The 21869-nt window shown below is 43.4% G+C and overlaps 1 protein-coding gene across 3 annotated transcripts in view; it reads right to left on the reverse strand.

The window, feature by feature from the left end:
- ME3 (malic enzyme 3) overlaps window positions 1-21869 on the reverse strand; it is a 178866-nt gene that overhangs the window by 87825 nt on the left and 69172 nt on the right. For all 3 annotated transcript variants that reach the window (XM_046684600.1, XM_046684599.1, XM_046684601.1), the window contains exons 3-4: window positions 6233-6366; window positions 3177-3326 (exon numbers count right to left, since the gene is read on the reverse strand). In XM_046684600.1, the coding sequence (XP_046540556.1) occupies window positions 3177-3326; window positions 6233-6366 (284 nt within the window). The remainder of the gene's footprint in view (window positions 1-3176; window positions 3327-6232; window positions 6367-21869) is intronic.

Here is a 21869-nt window from a genome sequence, read left to right on the forward strand (position 1 = left end):
AGGTTGTCTTTGTTTTCCAGAGTGGCTTTGGTCAAGTGTTGGCACCCACTGGTCTGTGTTCGGCTAGTAATGGCTTCAGTGAGCATTTAGGAAGCAGAGGCGTGTGCTCCAGGGGTCCCTCTGTATGTGTATGGGTGTATGTGGATGGAGGTGGCTGAAGATCAGAAGGTTCTAATATAAAAAAGGAGGCAAGGGCTCACCAGACATAGTGAGTGAGAAGCAGGAAACCCCTAGGAGGTGAGTCTGAGCTTTAACCACACCCTTTTATGGGGGTTGAGGTGACAGAGAAGAAGAGATGAAAAAGTAATACCCCTTTAAGCTTGTGAGGAACTTCACAATTGATACAGCACGTTCATACACATTTAATTCATCCAACCTTCACAACCACCCCACAAAGTGGACAGTCTCTGTGATCCGGCCTTGGGGATGGGGAGTAGCAGGGCTCCAAGGCCCCATGGCTATTAGTCAGGGAGCTGACCTACTCTTTCCAGACTCCAGCCGCAGTGCTCTCTCCACCATGGAATAATGCCCTCCCGTGTGTGTGTCCCTCATGTGTGCAGACCGGTCATAGAAGGGAGTTCATGTGAAGGCAAAGATGCGAGTGTTTATTTATCTCTGAGGTGTCATGTTTACCAGGGCCACAAGAAACTGGACAGTGAACACAGGAAAAATACAGGGACTTGGCTCTGGGTCAGCTGCAATGTCACAGACAAGTCAGCCTTAGTTTTCATCTGGGTAAAGGAACAAGCACCTTGTGGGGTTGGTGTAGGGCTCAGAGATAAAGGACGCGAAGCACTTAGCCTCGGGCCCGTCATGAGCCCCGTAAGTATTCCATAAATGGTAGCTGTTAATATTCTGTGTACATGTTACTGGCCTGTGTGCAGAAACCCATGTGTCTGCAGATGGGAGGGACCACAGCCTGGCTCAGGGGCAAGGGCTGCTGACTTTGTCCAAACCCAAATACGTCTTCAGGGGTCTTCCACAGAGCCTCCCACTAGTGAAACCAAGTCCCACTTTCTGCCCTCGCTTTTCTAACTCATCACAGCCTCTAATTGCTCACATGTATCTGCTAGTGGATTTGCTAATTAAGCACAGATCATTTAAGGTCTGAATCAACATCAGAGTGTGGAGGCATTTCAGAGGACTAACTCAGTTGATTTACAGTTTACACTCTTGGGTACGGTGACTGAGTCAGACAACAAGTCCTGGGGTGGTGGGTCAGGCTGGTCAGAGCACTTACTAGGGCTGGGCCCTTTATATGCGGAATCTCACAGAATTCTCACAATTCTCATGTGAATGGGCATTATTCCCATTTTACACATGAAAATACTGAGGAGGTGCTAAATTGATCGTCAAAAGTCATCAGGAAGTGGGATTCGAGGCCAGGTCTGCCTTGGCTTCGAAGTCTGTGCTCCTTCTACTACCCACAACTCAACCCTCATCACCCAAACAGGCTGGACCCCACACAGAGTCTGGAAAATGTTAAGTCTACAAGTGTGTGCACATCGCTTGGAGCCCAAGAGGACAAGGAGGGTAAAGACAGGGCTGGTCAAGAGGGAGGTGGCCTGGGGAACGGAGAGTATTCACTAACACTGACAGCCAGCCACACTGTTTTGGCTTCCTCCCCGCGCCCCCTCCCTGGTTGAGTTGCGTTCACGCCTCCTGCCTGACCTCACTTCCGGCTTGTTTTACCTCTTCTGAATCACAATCTAGTGACTTTCAGGGGGCATTCCTTCAAGGTATGCTAAGCCAGGATCCATGGCCCATGGAGGCATGTGCAGAGGGTGTGCCAGGAGAGAGGCAGGGAGGGAAAAAGGAGGTTCCACAGAGTCCAGAACCTTCTGCTGTGTCTCATCTGCCCAGGGGTACTCCAGGTGCCCCAAAATACTCTGGCATCTCCCTCAAGGTTGTGAGGCAATGCAGAGCCCCAGGTGTATTGGAGGTGCAATGTTAGCATCAGCTGGACCTAATTAGCTTTGGTCCGGGGCCAGGCTCTTTCACAGAGAACTCCATTGTTCCCGGGGAACCTGGCAGGAATGTTAATCATTTCAGAAACTGAGAAGGGGCTGACACTCCCTCGTGGCCTTGGGGCTATCCTCCCTTCAGATGCTAATCCATAAAATCATTCGAAGCCAGGCCTCGGATGAAGCTCTGGGGTGGAGCCCAAACTCTCCTTTCTCTCAGGAGCAAGGCAGGTGTGGAATTAACACCTGGAAGGCAGCCAAACGGAAACCTGGAGCAACAGCTCCAAACGTCACACGTCAAATAACTTAATTGGGTAATCATCTGAAGAAGGGTTTGTACAAAACATACACAGGACGTCTGCACCAAGAGTGTGAGGGACGAATCCAAGAAGACAGTTCAGTATGCCCATGCCTGCCTTGGCCCCACCCAGCCTCGGGCCCAAGACCCGGCGGGATCATTCCCTGCCAGGAGAGGCTCTGGAAGCCATACCTAGCAATCCCCACCTTAGACCCCTGGGCAATCCAACATTCCTGGAGCTACGAGGGCACCGTGCCCTGAATGTCCACCAAATGTGCACAGTCCAAAACTACAGCAGGCAGTGTAGGGTCTTTCCATTTTTCCTTTTCTACTTTTTAAGAATATATATTCTGAACTCACCATGGAAAAAAACCAAGCTCTCTCTTTGGAAAACTGCCCCCAAATTCTTTGTCTCTGAAAGAAAAGGTAGTGCCAAATTTTTTGCCTAATAAAATGACATTTAAGTGGAATCTGAGTCAGGCCCAAACAAAAAAATACTGGTTCTTTGAGACAGCATAAGAATTCAGTCTTTGGTATCCAACACTCCATTATTCATAGGCCCAAACTGGCAGGAGGGCTGTCGGCCCTTTGGAGATGACCAGGAAAGCAGGGGGATGTGATAGGAAGACGAGAGAAAAACAATCTGAAATACCTCTCAGGCCAACTCTGAACATGTTGGGTATTTATTATTTGGAGGTGTAGAAGCTCCACTGTCCCCTTGCTAGATAGTCTCTCAGCTCATTTCTCTGCTTACGGGGTCATTCTCCTGAGCAAGTGCTTAAAATCAAATGTGTCATTGTTGGGCTGCTGGCCCAATAGGGAATAGCCTCCAGAGTCCGAGTAAGCAAGCGGAAAGAACTGATTCCCCTCTGTGAGTCAGCCCCTCCTGAGCCCCCGCCCCCAGCACAGCTCACCGGGGCCTGCGGAAGGTCAGGCCATAGTGCTGACAGGCCAGCCCCACGGTGGGTGTGTACACGATGGGCATAAATTTCTCCACATCTGATGTCAGCACTCGGTAGAAGAGCTTCTCATTCCGGTCTTGGAGTGTCATGAGAATGATGTACCTTGGAAAGGGAGACAAGAACCAAGCTGATCACATGAGCACCATACGTGGCAGCAGGGGAAACCCCTGATGTAAAGCCCAAGGGCTCCCATTCGCTAGTTACAATGGCTCATTCACCAGCCCATCACCCATCCTCCCTAAGCATGGGTCTCATCATCCACAAAATGTAGAGAATATTACCTGCCTTATGGTGTTTATTATTACACACGGTCTAGGTAAAATTCTAAATATTTTACATTAACTTAGTTAAAACTCCCAACGACTTGTGAGGTAGATGCTATAAATCTTGCTATTTTAGAGACAAGGAGACCAAAGCGTAGAGAAATGAAATAACTCACCCAAGGTCTCATGGTAGAGTAGGGATTTGAACCGAAGAAATTTGATTCCAGAATCTGTGCTCTCAACCAAGGTGCAAGATGGGTAGTTATGTTATTATCATATGGACATTAACAGATGACAACAGAATGATAACATTCTGGGGGTGGAGTAAGGTCAAGGAAAATACTGGGCACACCAGTGATGTATGAACTGGCCTTTCCCATCACACAAGGGTGGTTCCTGCCACAAGCTGAGCTCACAAAGGGCTGAATTCCAAGTGATCTCAGGAGGCAAATTCCAAAAAATCTCTCACCTGTTCCATGAAGTGTGAAATCACTAAACCAGGAAAAGAGCCTTTTATTCACACTCCTAAAAATGCAAAAACCTCTGGGAGAAAAAATCCAGTGGCTGAAATTCTCAATGAGGTGTTAGTGACTGCAGATACCACAACCTCTTTGGACAACAGTTTGGGAGAGAGAGTGGAGGCTCTTGAGGCCCTGGCACAGAACGGGGTGACAGAAATGCTCTGATAGGGGAATGATCCCCAGGCCTATGTAACCTTGGGGAGGTCTTTTGACCTCTTGGGGCCTCAGCCTCTTCTTCTCCACCAAAGGCACTGGTCCAGAACTAAAAATTATGTTTTAGAAGGTGCTAGAAAGGGAGGCTTTATGCTCAGAAGAGCCAGGATCTCAACTCATCACTACTATAAAGTCCCTTATCCAGTAACCATCTCGTCCCAATTCTGCACTCAGTGATGTCAAGCTGATAACTTAATCGGCCACGAAGGGAATATTTACATCATGGAAATTGGGGAATGCTATAAACTGGGGCTTCTCCTGCCTCCCCTGGAGAACCAGTTATTAAACATTTACCAGCACACCACTGCCCTTAACCCAAAAGAAGTTGGGCAGCTTCCTCAGCATGTCCCCCAGCACCTGCTGAAATGAGGACTCCTGGGAATGAGTGGGTCAGAGCAGTCAGCAGAGTGTCAGGAGCAAGCGCTCTAGAGCTCCCAGAAACAGGCACATCCCCTGCCTCCTGAGCCTAGCATTCTTCCCTGGCAAACGAGCAAGGCCCATCTAGCCAGAAAGAACTGGAGTGGGGAGGATTTGGGACTTTACAACTTTTAGAGTTCAACATCCTCAGAAAAGAGAGTTTCGCTTTGGACTTTAACTCTTTGTAAATTGAACAAAAGAGTGAGGTTGAGGTTGTTCAAAATTAGAGCATGTCTCATGTTTTCAGTTGGACTAATTGTGTCCTTTCTGGTTTGCTCTTCAGGGTGACATGGCTCGACCCAGTCTGAATGGGATAAGCAAAAGGGACAGAATATCTGGCCTGGGTTGCAGTATGGCCTGGGAGTTACCGTGAGTAATGTCCACAGAGTTTAGCGCTTCAGAAGTAATGGAGAGTAGGCAGAGGCTTCCTTATCCACTACCACTCAGAAACCATGGATGCTATGGGGGGAACAGAGGAAGATGGGTGCAGGATGACCTTGACACGCTGCTGAACTCTGCCCCTAGGGGGACAGCCACACCCTCAAGGACCCAAAGTCTTGGCCATTAAGTTCTATAGATATGTAGGGGGAACCCTTATCTCCTCCGTACATTTCTGTTGGATCCCATAGCAAGGAGATATATTTATTTAACAAGCTCTTATATAGTGCCTACTATGTGCCAGGCACTGTTTAAAGCATGTCACAAATACTAATGCATTTAACCCTCATCATAACCTTAGGAGTTAGGTACCATTGACATACTCATTGTACAGATGAGGAATGACCCAGAGAAGCGAAGTAACTTTTGCTATTAAGTGGTAAAATGAGCATTTGAACTCAGTGTAGTACTAGAGTCTAGTCTTGTACCCCTAAGTTCCAATGCCTCTTAGCTGTGGCATAGCAGAGAGGTTAAAAGCACACCCTCTGGAGCTAGCTACCTGTGTTCAAATCCTGGCTGTGCCAATTCACAGCCATGTGATATGGGAGGTCACTACCTTCTTTAGTAAAACTGAGTAAGCTGACCCTGTGATCCCCCACTTGGTTCTTCAGTCTATATCCCCACTGGGGACAACCCAGAGGAGTGGCAAGGTTATTAACTGCTCCCCATAAACCTCCAACATATTATATCCTAAGTCCTTCCCAAGGTGTCCCTGTCCACTTCCCTCTTCTCCACCACATTCCTCTTATTTCAGGAACCTGGGCCGTGCACCACTTCCTTAACACACACACCTGTCCCTACATCTTTCTCCACTTCTTCCCGCTGAGTGACACCTTCCGTGAACCCCACTGTTGTCTGCTGGAGCTCTATCAGAGCTTCCTGGGCTGACTCAAATCCCACCACTTCCCAGAGGCCCAAGCAGATTCCACTGGTTGGAATTCAGTGCCCCTTCCCAGTCTCCCAGGACATGTCAACTGCCTCGGTCATAACAAGCCCTGTCCCTCACGGACACCATCAGCCTGTGGAAGGGTTGGGGTCTCTCAGGGCTCTCAGACTTTCCTAGCTGGAAAGAATCCCAAAAAAGCCTCGGTAGACCACAGGAAACAGCCAGCTCAGACCAGGGCTTGGGTAGAGAGAGCAGACTTTAGGCACTGACTTGTCCAGGTCACTCTGCTGCCGCTCGTAGTATCTCATGATCCGGAGAAGCTGGACGTCCTGGCTCAGGAAGCAGGGGGGGATTAGGCCATGGATTCCAAGCTGCAGCCTTTCTTCAAGAGTAAAGGCCATCCCCTGGGGAGAACAAGGAAGAAACACACACATAAATGGATATGCAGGAAACCAAGGAGCAGAAGAGGTTCCATGCACAGACAGGCAAAAGTCACTAGGACTTAACAGAAAGGGCCCTGGACTCAAATCCCAACTCTGCCATTTAAGCAGATGAGCAATTGTATGACAGTGACTTTGACTCTTCTGAGCTCCAGCTTCCATCTGGAAAAATGGGACAATATCTACATCATTAGGGTTTTTTGGGTTTTTGTTTTTGAAAATGCAGTTAATTTTTTAGAACAATTTTAGATTTACAGAAAAATTAAGACGATAGTAGAGAATTCCCATATACCTCCTCATCCTGTTTCCCCTATTATTAATATCTTAGATCAGTATGGGACATTTATAGTGATACATCATTATGAAGTAAAGTCTCTGGTCTATTCAGATTTCCTTAGATTTTACCTATCGTCCCGTTTTTGGTTCTAAGATCCCATCCAGGACCCCACGTTACATTTAGTCATCATGTCTCCTTAGGCTCCTCTTGGCTTTGACAGTTTCTCAGATTTTCCTGGTTTTTGATGACTTTGAGAGTTGTGAGACGTACTGGTCAGGTATTTTGTACAATACCCCTCTACTGGAATTCGTCTGATGTTTCTCTCATGACTAGACTGGGGTTACAGGTTTTGAGGAGGAAGACCACAGAGGTAAAGTGTGATTTTCATCACATCAGACAAAGTACATATTGTCAACATAGTTTATCACTGTTAATATTGACCTTGATCACCCGGCTGAAGTAACGCTTGTCAAGTTTCTCCACTTACTCCTTTTTTGGAATTCTTCTGCATGGGAGATTTGTCTCATTTCCTCCATTTATTTATTTATTCAATAATTTAATTATATTAGAATGGACTCATGGGTATTTATTTTATATTTGGGGTTATAATCCAATACTGTTTTATTTATTTTCTCACTCAAATTGTTCCAGTTTTGGCCATTGGGAACTCTTTCAGTTGGTTCCTCTGTCCGTTTGACATAGTCCCATAATTTTCTTTTCTTTTCTTTCTTTTTTTTTTTACTTTTTGGCACTACAAGATGCCCCTGGCTTATCTTGTACATTGCCTGCCTCAGTCCTAGAATCAGCCATTTTTTAAAGGAGGCCTGATTCCTTTTTTGGAGCATGGTATTAGAAACCAAGATGTGGGCTGTACTCATTACTTGTGCTCCTTATAACTGGAGTTTCATTGTTTCCAGTCTCTCTCAGCTGACAAAGCAAGGAAATGAATCTATAGTAAGCTAAAGATAATTTCATATTAACATCTCTAACTCTAATCCATTACCACATGAATCATTCTAGCCTCATCACCTTGCTGATCTGTAAATTCTCACTCCACCATCTGCCATCCATTTACTTAATTCCTCAATTCCAGTAAACACATGCAGCAGTGCCAAAATTGTTAGCCTGCATTACAATGGGAAACAACTTTATTAACTAGAGTTCAGCACTTAACATGCAGTTCTTTTTGCCTTTAGTCTTACAAACTCCACTCATTTCTTTTTGTTTTTTTGGAGAAAGATTAGCCCTGAGCTAACATCTGCTGCCAATCGTCCTCTTTTTGCTGAGGAAGACTGACCCTGAGCTAATATTGTGCCCATCTTCCTCTGCCTTATATGTGGGATGTCTGCCACAGCATGGCTTGCCAAGCGGTGCCATGTCTGCATCTGGGATCCAAACCGGCGAACCCCAGGCCGCCCAAGCGGAATGTGCAAACTTAACCACTGCACCACCGGGCTGGCCCTCCAGTCATTTCTGAAGTTATTTAGGTCAGCACTTTTCCTTCCACCTCCTTCACTGAGGTTGTATCATACATTAATAAAACAGTTAGATTCACAGCCTGCATTCCTTTCTGGGATCAACCAAACTATTAAATGATTTTTTAAAAATCTGGATACAATAAGGTCTGTTCTTTGTACTATAAAGTTCTGTGAGTTTTGCCAAATGCATAACGTCATGTATCCATCATTACAGTATACAAAATAGTTTCACTGCTCTAAATTCCATTGTGCTTTACCTATTCATCCCCCCTTCCTTTCCCTGAACCTCTGGTAACTACTGATTTTTTTTACTGTCTCTACAGTTTTGCCTTTTCCAGAATGTCATACAATTGGAATCATACAGTATGCAGCCTTTTCAGACTGGCTTCTTTCACTTAGTGATAAGCACTTAAGGTTCATCCATGTATTTTTGTGGCTTGATAACTCATTTCTTTTTATCATCAAATGACATTCCACGTCTGGTTGTACCATAGTTTGTTTCTCCATTTATCTATCAAAGGACATCTTGATTGCTTCCAGGTTTGGGTGAATACAAATAAAGTTGCTATAAATATTCCTAAGTAGGTTTTTGTGTGGACATAAATTTTCAAATCAGTTGAATAAATACATAGGAATGCAATTGCTGAATCATATGGTAAGATTATGTTTAGCTTTTTAAGAAACTGCCAAAGTGTTTTCTAAGGTGGTTGTACTATTTTGCATTCTCACAAGCAGCAAATGAGTTTCTGTTGCTCCACATCCTCTCTAGCTATTGGTATTCTCTGGTGTCTAAATTTTAGTCATTGTAATAGATATGTAGTAGTTTATTATTATTGTTTTAATTTGCAACTCCCTATTGATATCCAACGTGATATTGAACGTTTTTTCATATGCTTATTTTCCATCTGTATATCTTCTTTGGTGAGGTATCTGTGCAGATATTTTGCCCATTTTTTCTTTTTCTTATTCTTCAGTTTTAAGAGTTCTTTGATCTACAGTTTCAATCCAATCCCTATCAAAATCCGAATGGCCTCTTTTGCAGAAATAGAAAAGCCAAACCTCAAATTCATATGGAATAGCAGGGGGCCCTGAACAACTAAAACTATTTTTAAAAAGAAGATTTTGAAACTGAATTACAAAGCTACAGTAATCAAAACAATGTGGTACTGGCATAAAGAGAGACATATAGATCAACAGAATAGAATCAAGACTTCAGAAATAAACCCATACATCTATGGCAAACTGACTTTTGACAAGGATGCTAAGTTCATTCAACGGGGAAAGAATAGCTTCTTCAAAAGATAGTATTGGAACTACTGGATTTCCACAGGCAAAAGAATGAAGCTGGACCCCTACCTCACATCAAATACAAAAATTAACTCAAAATGAATCAATAATCTAAATATAAGAGCTAAAATCATAAAATTCTTAGAGGAAAATATAGCGGTAAATCTTCATGACCTTGGATTTGGCAATGGATTCTTAGATATGACACCAAAAGCAACAGCAACAAAGGAAAAATGAGATAAATCAACTTCACCTAAAACCTTTTGTGCATAAAAGGACACTATCAAGAAAGTGAAAAGACAAATCACAGAATGGGAGAAAATATTTGGAAATCATATATCTGATAAGGGTTTAATGTCCAGAATCTATAAATAACTGTTACAATACAACAACAGAAAGAAAAACAACCCAATTGAAAAATGGGCAAATGACTTGAATAGACATTTCTCCAAAGAAGATATGCAAATAGCACATGAAAAACTGGTAAACTGATGCAGCCATTGTGGAAAAGAGTATGGAGACTCCTCAAAAAATTAAGACTAGAACTACCATATGATCTAGATATTCTACTGCTTGGTATTTACCCAAAAACATGGAAACACTAATTTGAAAAGGTATATGCACCCCTATGCTCACTGCAGCATTACTCACAATAGCTAAGACTTGAAACAACCTAAGTATCCATCAACATGAATGAATGAAGAAGATGTGGTATACATATATAAAATGGAATACTGCTGATCATAAAAAAAGATGAAATCTTGCGATTTGCAACAACATGGAAGGACCTTGAGGGCTTATGCTAAGCAAAGTAAGTTAGATGGAGAAAGCCAAATATGATATAATTTCACTCATGTGTGGAACATAAAAAAACAACAACAAGAAACAAACAAGATATAGAGAATAGACTGGTGATTACCAGAGAGGGAGGGGGAAAGGGAGAGGGTGAAAGAGGTAAAAGGGCATGTGTGTATGGTGACAGAAGGTTAATTAGACTTTGGGTGGTGAACATGACATAGTCCACACAGAAATCAAACTATAATGATGTACACCTGAAATTTATATAATGTTATAAACAAATGTTACCTCAATAAAAAAATAAAATAAAAAATTTTAGAAAAGAAGATATACAAATGGCCAATAGCATATGAAAAAATGCTCAGCATCATTAGTCACTAGGGAAATGCAAATTGAAATTATGAGATACCATTTCACACCCACTAGGAAGGCTGTAAGAACAACAACAAGAACAAAACAGTAAATTAAAAAAACAGCAAATAACAAGTGTTGTTGACGACGTAGAGAAATTGAAACCCTTGTTCACGGCTGGTAGGAGTGTAAAGTGTTGCAGCCTCTACGGAAAGAGTTTAGCGGATCCTCAAAAAGCTAAACACAGAATTACCATATGACCCAAGCAATTCCACTCCTAGGTATACACCCAAAGGAAGTGAAAGCAAGGGCTGGAACAGATACTTGAACACCAGTTTTCATTGCAGCATTATTCACAACAGCCAAATAGTGGAATCAACCCAGGGGTCCACCAACTTATGAGTGGATGAACAAAATATATATATGTACAAGGAAAATTTATTCAAGCATAAAAAAATAAAGTTCTTATACATGCTACTACATGGATTAACCTCGAAGACATTAGGCTAAATGAAATAAGCTAGACACGAAAGGCCAAATGTTGTATGATTCCACTTACAGGAAATATCTAGGATAGGCAAATTCATACAGACAGAAAGTAGATTAGAAATCACTAAGGGCTGAGGGGAGAGTGAGTTTGTGAATTATTAATGGTTACAGAGAGGGGTGATGAACAAGTTTTGGAAATAGACAGTGGTGATGGTTGCACAGCATTGCAAATGTACTTAATGCCACTTAATTGTACACCTAAAAATGGTTAAAATGGGACCGGCCCCGTGGCGGAGTGGTTAAGTTCGCACACTCCACTTCAGAGGCCCAGGGTTTCGCCGGTTTGGATCCTGGGCGCAGACATGGCACCGCTCGTCAGGCCATGCTGAGGCAGTGCCCGACACAGCACAGCCAGAGGCACTCACAACTAGAATCTACAACTATGTACTGGGGGGCTTTGGGGAGAAGAAGAAGAAGAAGAAAAAAAGAAGATTGGAAACAATCGTTACCTCAGGTGCCAATCTTTAAAAAAAAAAATGGTTAAAATGGCAAAACTTAAAAAAATAATGTATCATACCCCAAACCACTGACTTGTACACTTTAAGTGGGTGAATTGTACAGTATGTGAATTATAACTCAATAATGTTGTTTTAAAAAAATTCTTCACGTATTTTGGATACAAGTCCCATATCAGACATGTGTTTTGTAAATATTTCTCTGAGTTATGTGGCTTGTCTTTTCATTCTCTTATCAGTGCCTCACAGAACAGTGTTTGGACACTGGCAGGGGGAGATGGGGAATAAGTAGGACGTCATGGAATTTGCTCCCTGGCCTGGTTAAGCCCTGTGTGGACAAGGTCTGCTGGCAGAAGTTGCAGGAACTGTTCTCACAAGTGACACTGTGAGACAGGGGGACCACGCAGCTGCCCCGCCTTTATCCCAAAATGGTGGAAAAGAAAGACCTTTTCTGTGTAGAACTCAGGGGGCTCTGCTGAAGGGAATGCTGCTCTGGCTCTGTTTAGCAGCTCCGGAGATGCCTTCCTCAGCTCTCTTGGCTTTCTCATGGAAGGCCCTGGCAACAGTGACAGTGGCGAGCCCTGAGTGGCTCCATGAGCGGTGGACACCAACAAGGAAGGGACCAGACTCCCCATGGGGGGGACTGTGTAGGGGCTCAGAACAGTTTCTACTTAACTAATTATCAATATGCTAATACGATCCCCACCGTATTCAAGGCTGATGACACCTGGGGCAACCCCGGGTAAGCCCTCCGTTCCTAAGGAGCCTCAGGTAACATGAGGTTCCTCCTGGAAGTGAAGAAGGCTGTGTGGGTGACAAGTGACACCTAAATTATGCTGATGGCAGTCTAGCGTCCCCCAGACTCCCCTGAGGAAGGGAAGCTTGAAAAGGCAGGGAGTATCAGAGCTCTCTCATTCCTCCACCAGCTGAAAAATATCTCATCCACAATTATTACAAGCTCTTTTACAGGGAGTTAAGTAACAACAAGGAAATTCAAGTGCACCTATTGATCAAATCCACCTTAGAGTTGTCGCTATCCTAAGCTGTAAGGAACAGAGTCTAATGAATATCCAGTCTTAGTTTTCTTACAACCACCTTGTGAGGAGGTTTTACAGCCTCCGCTTTACAGATGAGAAGCCTAAGCAAGAAAGGTTGTACAATGCTCCTGAAGTTCCATAGCTATTACTCCATATTTTATTGCTTCTTAAACCAGGATGCATCTTCTAATCAATAAGTCCATTTAGTGTGATAATTTTTTCCTGAAGATTTCTTTGGCTAGAGGTAAGTGACAGAAGATTTGATCATAGGCTGCATAGGTCCTGCCAGGACCCTGGTTAGATGGACCTCAGAAAATGTGAGTTGGGGTCGGGGGTGGTGAGGGAGGAGTGGAAAAAAGAGAAAGAGAGAAAAAAGTGAATAAAAGGTAGACTCCTTGGCTATTCCCAATGTCCTCTTTGTTTTTGTTTTATAATTTAGGGATCTCTAAAACTACGAATACTGGGCTCCTCTTACGTTTTTATAAACTAATAATGATGACTCAACTTAAGAAAATCCTGAAGCATTATTCCTCCTCTCAGAAGAAAGATCTAGCCTAAGATAGGCTTGACTGTTTGAAGTATGACTCACGGAGACTTCTCAAAGTACTCTCCACACACAAAAGTCCAAACTTTTTCTTCATGAAAGCCCAAAGTCACTAGTCCATAAATCCCCTGTGCTGGCCACCAGCTTTGCAAGCGTGGCGCAACACTGAGGTCAGGTCCCTGATCCTTTTGCAGGAAACCACCTTGCCTTGGAGACTGGCCACTTTCACCAAACACCATTAGGCAGGTGACTGTTGACTAGCTTGGTAAAGACTGTGATCGTCTTTCCTTGGCCCCAGGATCCCAGCGAGGCTCAGGCATTTAATTATGACATCATCTTTGTTAATGACTACTGTGGCTTTTAATAACAGTCCACTTCTCTCTACAAAGCTAAGTGTTTCTCTTGGTTGACTGCCACCAACTTCCTTTGTATTTCAGGAAATAGTAGGACTACTTAGCAACTGGTAATTTCAGGGATTTAAAAAAACTACTTCTAGAAGCTTATTTTCATCTTGAAACTAATGTTAAGGCAACGTCAGATTTACAAGTGGGCAGAGCATAAAATGCAGGTACTTTGGCTGCACCATGGCCTCCAAAATAGGATAGGCAGGAGACAATTCACTAGGGTGTAGGGGGAAAGTATTAGAACTTATATTTCTCTACAAAAGAAATATAAGTGCTAATTGGCACTCATACTCTTGGTCTGTATGTCAAAAAGTCACAATTCCCATGAGATACACCAGGAGTCTTAAGGCAAGAGTAGGGTTTGTACAACATGGAGGAGTTGACAGTGGGGCCATTATTCATTCTTACCACATTGAGAAATTAGTTTTTGTATGCCTAGTTAAATAGGGTTATAGATATTATCTAGTCTTAAGGACGCCCTCAAAACAGGACAAGCGGCTTTTGAAAAATGGCTGACTTTCTTAGTTATATTTCAACTTCATACCCTTGTGGTATTCAGCCAGGACACATCAACAAAGACCTACCAATTGTTACTCTTTTGAAACATTTCAATTGTTACAGAACCACCACTCTGACCACTCCCTCCAGCCAAGTATACCTTCGAGCGTCCTCTGGCTTCTCCCAGGGAACCTTTGGATTTTCCCAAGATCCAACAACCAATGGGTTCATATCTGGCCCAGCCACTGAACTTGACCTGTGAGCTCAACATTGCCCAAGTTTCCTGGACAAAACTTACTGACATCAGAGAGAAGGTGTCTGAATACAACCCACCACCAAATGGCAGGGCTCAGAGACAGCAAGCCCATCAGGTTGTGCCCCTGTCCTAGCTTCCCACTGTTCAGAGACTCAGGCCTCAGGTCCGAGGGCCCTGTTCCTAGGACTAAGCTTTTCTGAGGGGAGGTCTCCCAGTCCTGCTTGGCGATCCGACTAGTGCTCTGGATCCAGAGCCCTGCTGTACACTTGACAATCTTTTCTTGTTCATTCCACAAGCACTTAGGAGTTCCTACTTTGTGCCAGGCCAACATGTTAGGCCCTAGGGAGTCCTAAAAGGAATAGGTGCTGGTCACTGCCCTCATGAGTCTACTAGAGGAGACACGTGGATTAACATATAATGGAGATCCTGGGCTTCTGCTTTGAGCAAGCCACCTCTCCAACCTATAAAAACTGAGTGCTGCCCGTTTCACATGTTGTGGGACTAAATGAAATAATGCACCTGATATGCTCAGTACAGGGACTTGCATATAGGAAGCGTTCAATGAACCTCAGCTGATCTCCATATTATTGTTACTATTTTGTTCACGGGGCAGGGTGGCCGGAGAGAGCTCATTAGCTGATGATGGAGCTAAGCCTTGGAGGGGAGTCAGGAGCTAGTCTGGCAGAAGGGGGCTGCAGGAACAGGAGCTGAAGCGACGTCACCACAACAGTGTAACTGCTCATCCGTGGCTGTGCAGGGCTCCTGAATGAACAGCCCTGTGCGTTCTCCCCACACCCCAACAGGCACACTCATTCTGGCTGCCCTGCTTTGATCACACCAGTATCCCATCCCATCACGCTCTGACTGCTTCCCTCCTCCATCTTCCAATCCACAGTCAAGGCCCCCTCCTCCAGGAGGCCTTCCCTGACACCCCATTTCACATAGTTTTCTCCTTCTCTCAGAGTCAGTGTCAAACAGTTTAGTACTTGAAATGTGTTTTCTCTTTGACTTATTGAGCATTAATTAATAGATAATAAAGTCGGGGTAGTGGGAAGCAGACACGTCGAAGCAGCTAACACAGGATTGTAGCACAAAAACATTACCATCAATAACAACAGCAACCATTACCTTTTATTGAGCACCCATTGGGCTGAGTCAGACACTTCATACTTGCCATCTCTAATCCTCACAGCAACAGCGGGTAATAATCTTGTGATTATCATCCCCATTTTGTGCACTAGGAAAGTATGGGTAAGAGGGATAAGTAACTTGCCAGAGGTCACACAGCAAGTTGGTGGAAGAACCAGGAGTAGAACCCAGGTCCACACGCTTCCAAAGTTCACCGTCTTTCCTCTGAGCTAATCTACTGGTCCTGAGAGTTAGCGGATTAAACAGGTTGTTGACTGAGTTGGCTTTTATTTGATTAGAGAAGAAACTATTCTGCTTTTCCAAATGGAGCCAGGTACCTTCACAGTTCAGCTACTGCTGGGTGCTCCTTATGTTAGCACCAGGCCAGTCAGCCCATCTGCAAACAGGCGTCCCTGGACATCTGCGATTACGTGCTTGGCCCATGACACACACGTAGCCATGTTTCCTCTGACCAGCATCATTACTGGAAAGGAGGATTAGCAGACACACGTGTAACAGTATAGGTTTTCGTTTCCACCATCATCACTTCATGCTCTGAGCTGAAAGCTTATGCTACGACCAGCTTCTTCCATCAATCAACTGCTACAGCAGAGTTGCCATAGCTGAGCCAGAGCTGTGGGCCGTCAGCCCTGAAACTGTACAATTAGAGCTGATTAGCTGTTAGGGAACCAGAAGGCATTTCCTCCTCCTCTTGCACAGTACTTCGGGACTCTGTTTGGGATTTTTATGAGTCAGGGTGATGTGGACTCTGGCTGGAGACAGGAAGTGGGATTACTGAGGCTGTTGTTCTCTCCCTGAACCGTGGGTTTATGAGGGCCCCTGAGTACACTCCCGGGATGGATATATGGGGGTCTCAGAAACGCCAGCATCGGGAAGTCTTAGCAGACACAGACCTGAGAATGGCCTTCCTCCCAGACTTACTTCTGTGATCAGGTGCAAAACTACAGATGGAGAAACACATCTAAATTCCCAAAAGGGAAATGGAGGATACACTGCTCATTACCGCCCAGAACCAACCCTAAACCAGCTTTGAGTTCAAAGACTGAACTTTGGTGCGGGCTGCAAATGTTTGGAAGCTGCCTGTGGTCTTTCCATCTATGACGCACACAGAACTTCTTGTTCTAGTGGGAGATAACAATCCAATTTTCCTTCCATGAGATAACAACCAGGACACGGAGGAGACAGTAGGGGGAATGGGAAGGGAACTGGAAGACAAAAGTTCTACCATCAGTTCTTCCCCGTTCAGGCTGTGTGATTCTGGGAAGTTACTTCACCTCTCTGACTCTACTGCCTTCACTAGGTGGTTGTGTTAATCAAATGAGAACGTGGATGTTGAGATCTCTTCATAAATTCAAAGATATGATAGAAAAGTTTAAAGGCTGTGACTATTGCCATTTCAACCCCTCGAGGTTCAGAACTAGAAGAAACTGCACTTTATGGTATTTAATTCCTTCTTGTCTCTTTTCCCTTCAAGATAATAAGTTTCTTGAGGGCAGGGACTATGTCTAAATGATCTCTGTGCCCCTTTTGCCTAGCACAACTTGTATATTGTTACTGCTTTATTGTTTCTAAAATGGTCTCAGAGGGATTATGTCTTTTGATCCTAGACAGGGCAGGTGTTATTATCCCCACTTACAGAAGAGGAAAGTGAGGCTCAGATGGGTCAATGACACACTGAGGGCATGCAGCTGGTACATGCTATTCAAAAGCATGTGAGAATACCGCTATTTCAAATGTTTTGCTATTGGAAGACTAGTTTATGCAAACTTGTTGGATAAGGACCAACATGGAAAAGAAATGCAAGAATCTGCTCCTGAAATACTTGGCGACTCTAAGAGTTTGTCCTCACCAATCAAGGGAACAGAGGTGGATAGCTGGAAGGCTTATGAATCACTCTCTTGGCAAAATTCCCCATGGCAGTTTGAATGCTTCATGACCCTCTATTCCCAAGAGACTATTATTTAAGATTTAAATAATATTGTTCTTGGCACCCTCATGGCCCTCTAAGTCAGCTGAACCTCAACAGGGGAACGGGAGACGAAGGTGATGGGCAGGGGAGTGGCTGAGGACAAGGGAGTACCATTTCCTTCCTGCAACAACACAACAGCTCTTTCACGGGCCCAGCCTGGGAGGATTGGGTCAAAAACTGAACTATGACCAAGAAGAATAAAACAAACAGACACATTAGGGAGGGTCTCTGAATAGGCGTTGTACATGCAAAGCCTGGTGCATGCAGACGAGCGGGCGGGGATGCCAGAACTGGATGTGAGACCCACCAAGGACAAGTTCATCCAAGAGGGCAATTGTCAGGACAGGGCAGATCGCTGTTAACCTGCTCTAGCCCCACTGTTAACTAAATCCTCCTTCTCCTGGGCTTTGACCTCAACTCTGCCACCCATCAGGTGAATCAGGAGGGAGGTCATTTTGCCCGGGAGACAGATGACTGATGTGGCACACAGGAGATCAGAGTACAGTCTCCTTCTCTGTCGTGACATCTGGAGGAAGAAGTTCCAGGTCCAGAGTCATCTGGACGAATTTTATAGCAACTGTTTATATTTAACTGCCTCTTTAGGTTTTACAAAGCAGTTTTATTTCCTCTGTTCACGGCCCTAGCAAATAATAGAAATGGGATTTGAATTCCATTTCAAGTTGTTGGTTCATTAATTAACTTACATAATCATTCATTTAACAAGTATGTTTTGGCACTGGACACACATATGAGGGACCAAATATATATATGGCCCCTGCCTCCACGGAGTTTCAGTCTGGTGATCTTTTCATTCAAACTAGTGTCCTTTACACCCATGTATATTTTGGAGTTAATTTGAAATTATGCAGGCTAGTTAAGTGCCTGGCAACCTGGAGTGCTCAGCAAAACAGCAGTAGCAGTCTTTTTGCTGGAGCTCAGGCGTTCGGTGCAGATTTGCCCGTGAAAGGTCATGGAGGAGGGAGATCAGGCTTTGAAGTTGCTGGTCTTGGATTCAAATATGGCTCTGTCCCCACCAGCTGTGTGATCATGGACAACTTTCTTAACCTCTCTGATCCTCAATTTCCTCATCTATGGAATAAAGATAGTAATACTCATTTCAAAAGATTGCTGTGAGAACTAACTGACACCCCCTTTGTGGTCTGCCTAGCTAGCAGCTGGCACATCTGAGGGCTTCAGGAAACACAGCAGTGACTGGGTCCTCATCAGATGCTGACTACAGTGGAGAAGCAAGGATTCATGAGCTTGAGCTCTTGAGGGGCACAGCAGCCTAGACGGTCCTTAGAATTTCTCATCCCATTTATTCTTCCCTCCCTACCCTCTATCCTCAATCCATCGTGTTCATCTTCCTTGGTAGTCACAGTTGGGATGCCATTTACTTGGAATTTAATGGCAGGTGCTCAATAAATTTTAACTGGTAACAGTGACTTAATGCACATCTAAAATCAATGAAACTCAAAGGGGACTGGACTGACAGTTAAAAGTTCAAGTACTAGGAATGCTGTTTGAACCACGTCTCCATTTTTAAATTAGATTTATATTAAAAGAAAGGAAAAGGGAAATAGAGAACCTCAAACCGTGAGAGTTTTTCTTCTTCCCAGGGCTTACTTTATATAATCAACATTGAATTGTTTCTTTATTCCCTCCTGAGATAGAATCTAATCCCTGTACTTAACGGATTTGAGAGTCTCTTAAAAAATTTCTCATTTCATAAACATGCTTAGCTCTGGGATCTATATGTTTAGGGACTACATGGACTTAATCAAATCACTCTTTTCCGTTGACGATGTCCTGAAAGGTCACTGGAATTCCTGCCAGTGTGGCTTGCCTGTTCTGGAGAGACACTGTCCACTCTGAAGGAAGTGATGTTGACATTCTCAGAGGCCTGCAGGGTGACCTCCCCTCCAAACGACTCAAGATAAACGGTACCTATCCTTGTCAAACTCTTCCAAAAAATTGAAGAGGAGGGGAGGCTTCCTAACTCCTTCTACGAAGCAAACATTATGCTGATACCAAAACCAGACAAGGACAACACAAAAAAAGAAAATTACAGGCCAATATCACTGATGAACATTGATGCAAAAATCCTCAACAAAATACTAGCAAATCGAATACAACAATACATTAAAAAGATCATACATCATGACCAAGTGGGTTTCATTCCGGGGATGCAGGGATGGTTCAACATCCCCAAATCTATCAACGTGATACACCACATTAACAAAATGAAGAATAAAAATCACATGATCATCTCAACAGATGCAGAGAAAGCATTTGACAAGATACAGCATCTATTTATGATAAAAACTCTAAATAAATTGGGTATAGAAGGAAAATGCCTCAACATAATAAAGGCCATATATGACAAACCCACAGCAAATATCATTCTCAATGGAGAAAAACTGAAAGCTATCCCTCTAAGAACAGGAACCAGACAAGGATGCCCACTGTCACCACTCTTATTTAACATAGTATTGGAAGTCCTAGCCAGAGCAATCAGGCAAGAAAAAGAAATAAAAGGGATCCACATTGGAAAAGAAGAAGTGAAACTGTCACTCTTTGCAGATGACATGATTTTATCTCTAGAAAACCCTAAAGAGTCCACTAAAAAACTTTTAGAAATAATAAAGGAATACAGTCAAGTTGCCAGATACAAAATCAATGTACAAAAATCCGTTGCGTTTCTATACACTAACAACGAAGTAGCAGAAAGAGAAATTAAGAATACAATCCCATTTACAATTGCAACAAAAAGAATAAAATAGCTAGGAATAAACTTAACGAAAGAGGTGAAAGATCTGTACACCGAAAACTATAAAACATTGTTGAAAGAAATCGAAGAAGACACAAAGAAATGGAAAGATATTCCGTGCTCTTGGATTGGAAGAATTAACATTGTTAAAATGTCCATACTTCCTAAAGCAATCTATAGATTCAACGCAATCCCTATCAAAGTTCCAACAACATTTTTTACAGAAATAGAACAAAGAATCCTAAAATTTATATGGAACAACAAAAGACCCCGAATAGCCAAAGGGTTCCTGAGAAAAAAGAACAAAGCTGGAGGTATCACACTCCCTGATTTCAAATTATACTACAAAGCCTTAGTAACCAAAACAGCATGGTACTGGCACAAAAACAGACACACAGATCAATGGAACAAAATTGAGAGCCCAAAGTAAACCCACATGTTTATGGACAGCTAATATTCGACAAGGGAGCCAAGAGCATATGATGGAGAAAGGATAGTCTCTTCAATAAATGGTGTTGGGAAAACTGGACAGCCACATGCAAAAGAATGAAAGTAGACCATTCCCTTACACCATGCACAAAAATCAACTCAAAACGGATTAAAGACTTGAATGTAAGACCCGAAACCATGAGACTTCTAGAAGAAAACATAGGCAGTACGCTCTATGACATTGGTCTGAGCAGCATATTTTCACGTCCCATGTCTGACCGGGCAAGGGAAACAAAAGAAAAAATGAACAAATGGGACTACATAAAACTAAAAAGTTTCTGCACAGGAAAGGAAACCATCAACAAAATGAAAAGACAACCTAACAATTGGGAGAAGATATTTGTAAACCATAAATCAGATAAGGGGTTAATATCCAAAATATACAAAGAACTCATACAGCTCAACAACAAAAAAAACAACAATCCAATTAGAAAATGGGCAAAAGATCTGAACAGAGATTTCTCCAAAGAAGAAATACAGATGGCCAACAGGCATATGAAAAGATGTTCAACATCATTAGCTATCAGGGAAATGCAAATCAAAACTACAATGAGGTATCACCTCACTCCAGTCAGAATGGCTATAATTAACAAGACAGGAAACAACAAATTTTGGAGAGGGTGTGGAGAGAAGGGAACCCTTGTTCACTGCTGGTGGCAGTGCAAACTGGTGCAGCCACTATGGAAAGCAGTTTGGAGTATCCTCAGAAAATTAAGGACAGATCTACCATATGATCCAGCTATTCCACTGCTGGGTATTTATCCAAAGAACTTGAAAACACAAAGGCACAAAGATACTTGCACCCCTATGTTCATTGCGGCATTATACACAATAGCCAAAACTTGGAAGCAACCTAGGTGTCCATCAAGGGACGAATGGATACAGAAGATGTGGTATTTATACACGATGGACCACTACTCAGCCATAAGAAGTGACGAAACCCAGCCATTTGTGACAACATGGACGGACCTTGAGGGTATTATGCTGAGTGAAATAAGTCAGAGGGAGAAAGTCAAATACCATATGATCTCACTCATAAGTAGAAGATAAAAACGACAAAAAAAAAAAAAAACACATAGCATTGGAGATTGGACTGGTGGTTACCACTGGGGAAGGGGGGAGGGGGGAGGGCAAAAGGGGTGATTAGGGTCACACG

This window comes from Equus quagga, chromosome 14, assembly GCF_021613505.1.
Source record: "Equus quagga isolate Etosha38 chromosome 14, UCLA_HA_Equagga_1.0, whole genome shotgun sequence".
NCBI classification, from domain to species: Eukaryota; Metazoa; Chordata; class Mammalia; order Perissodactyla; family Equidae; genus Equus; species Equus quagga.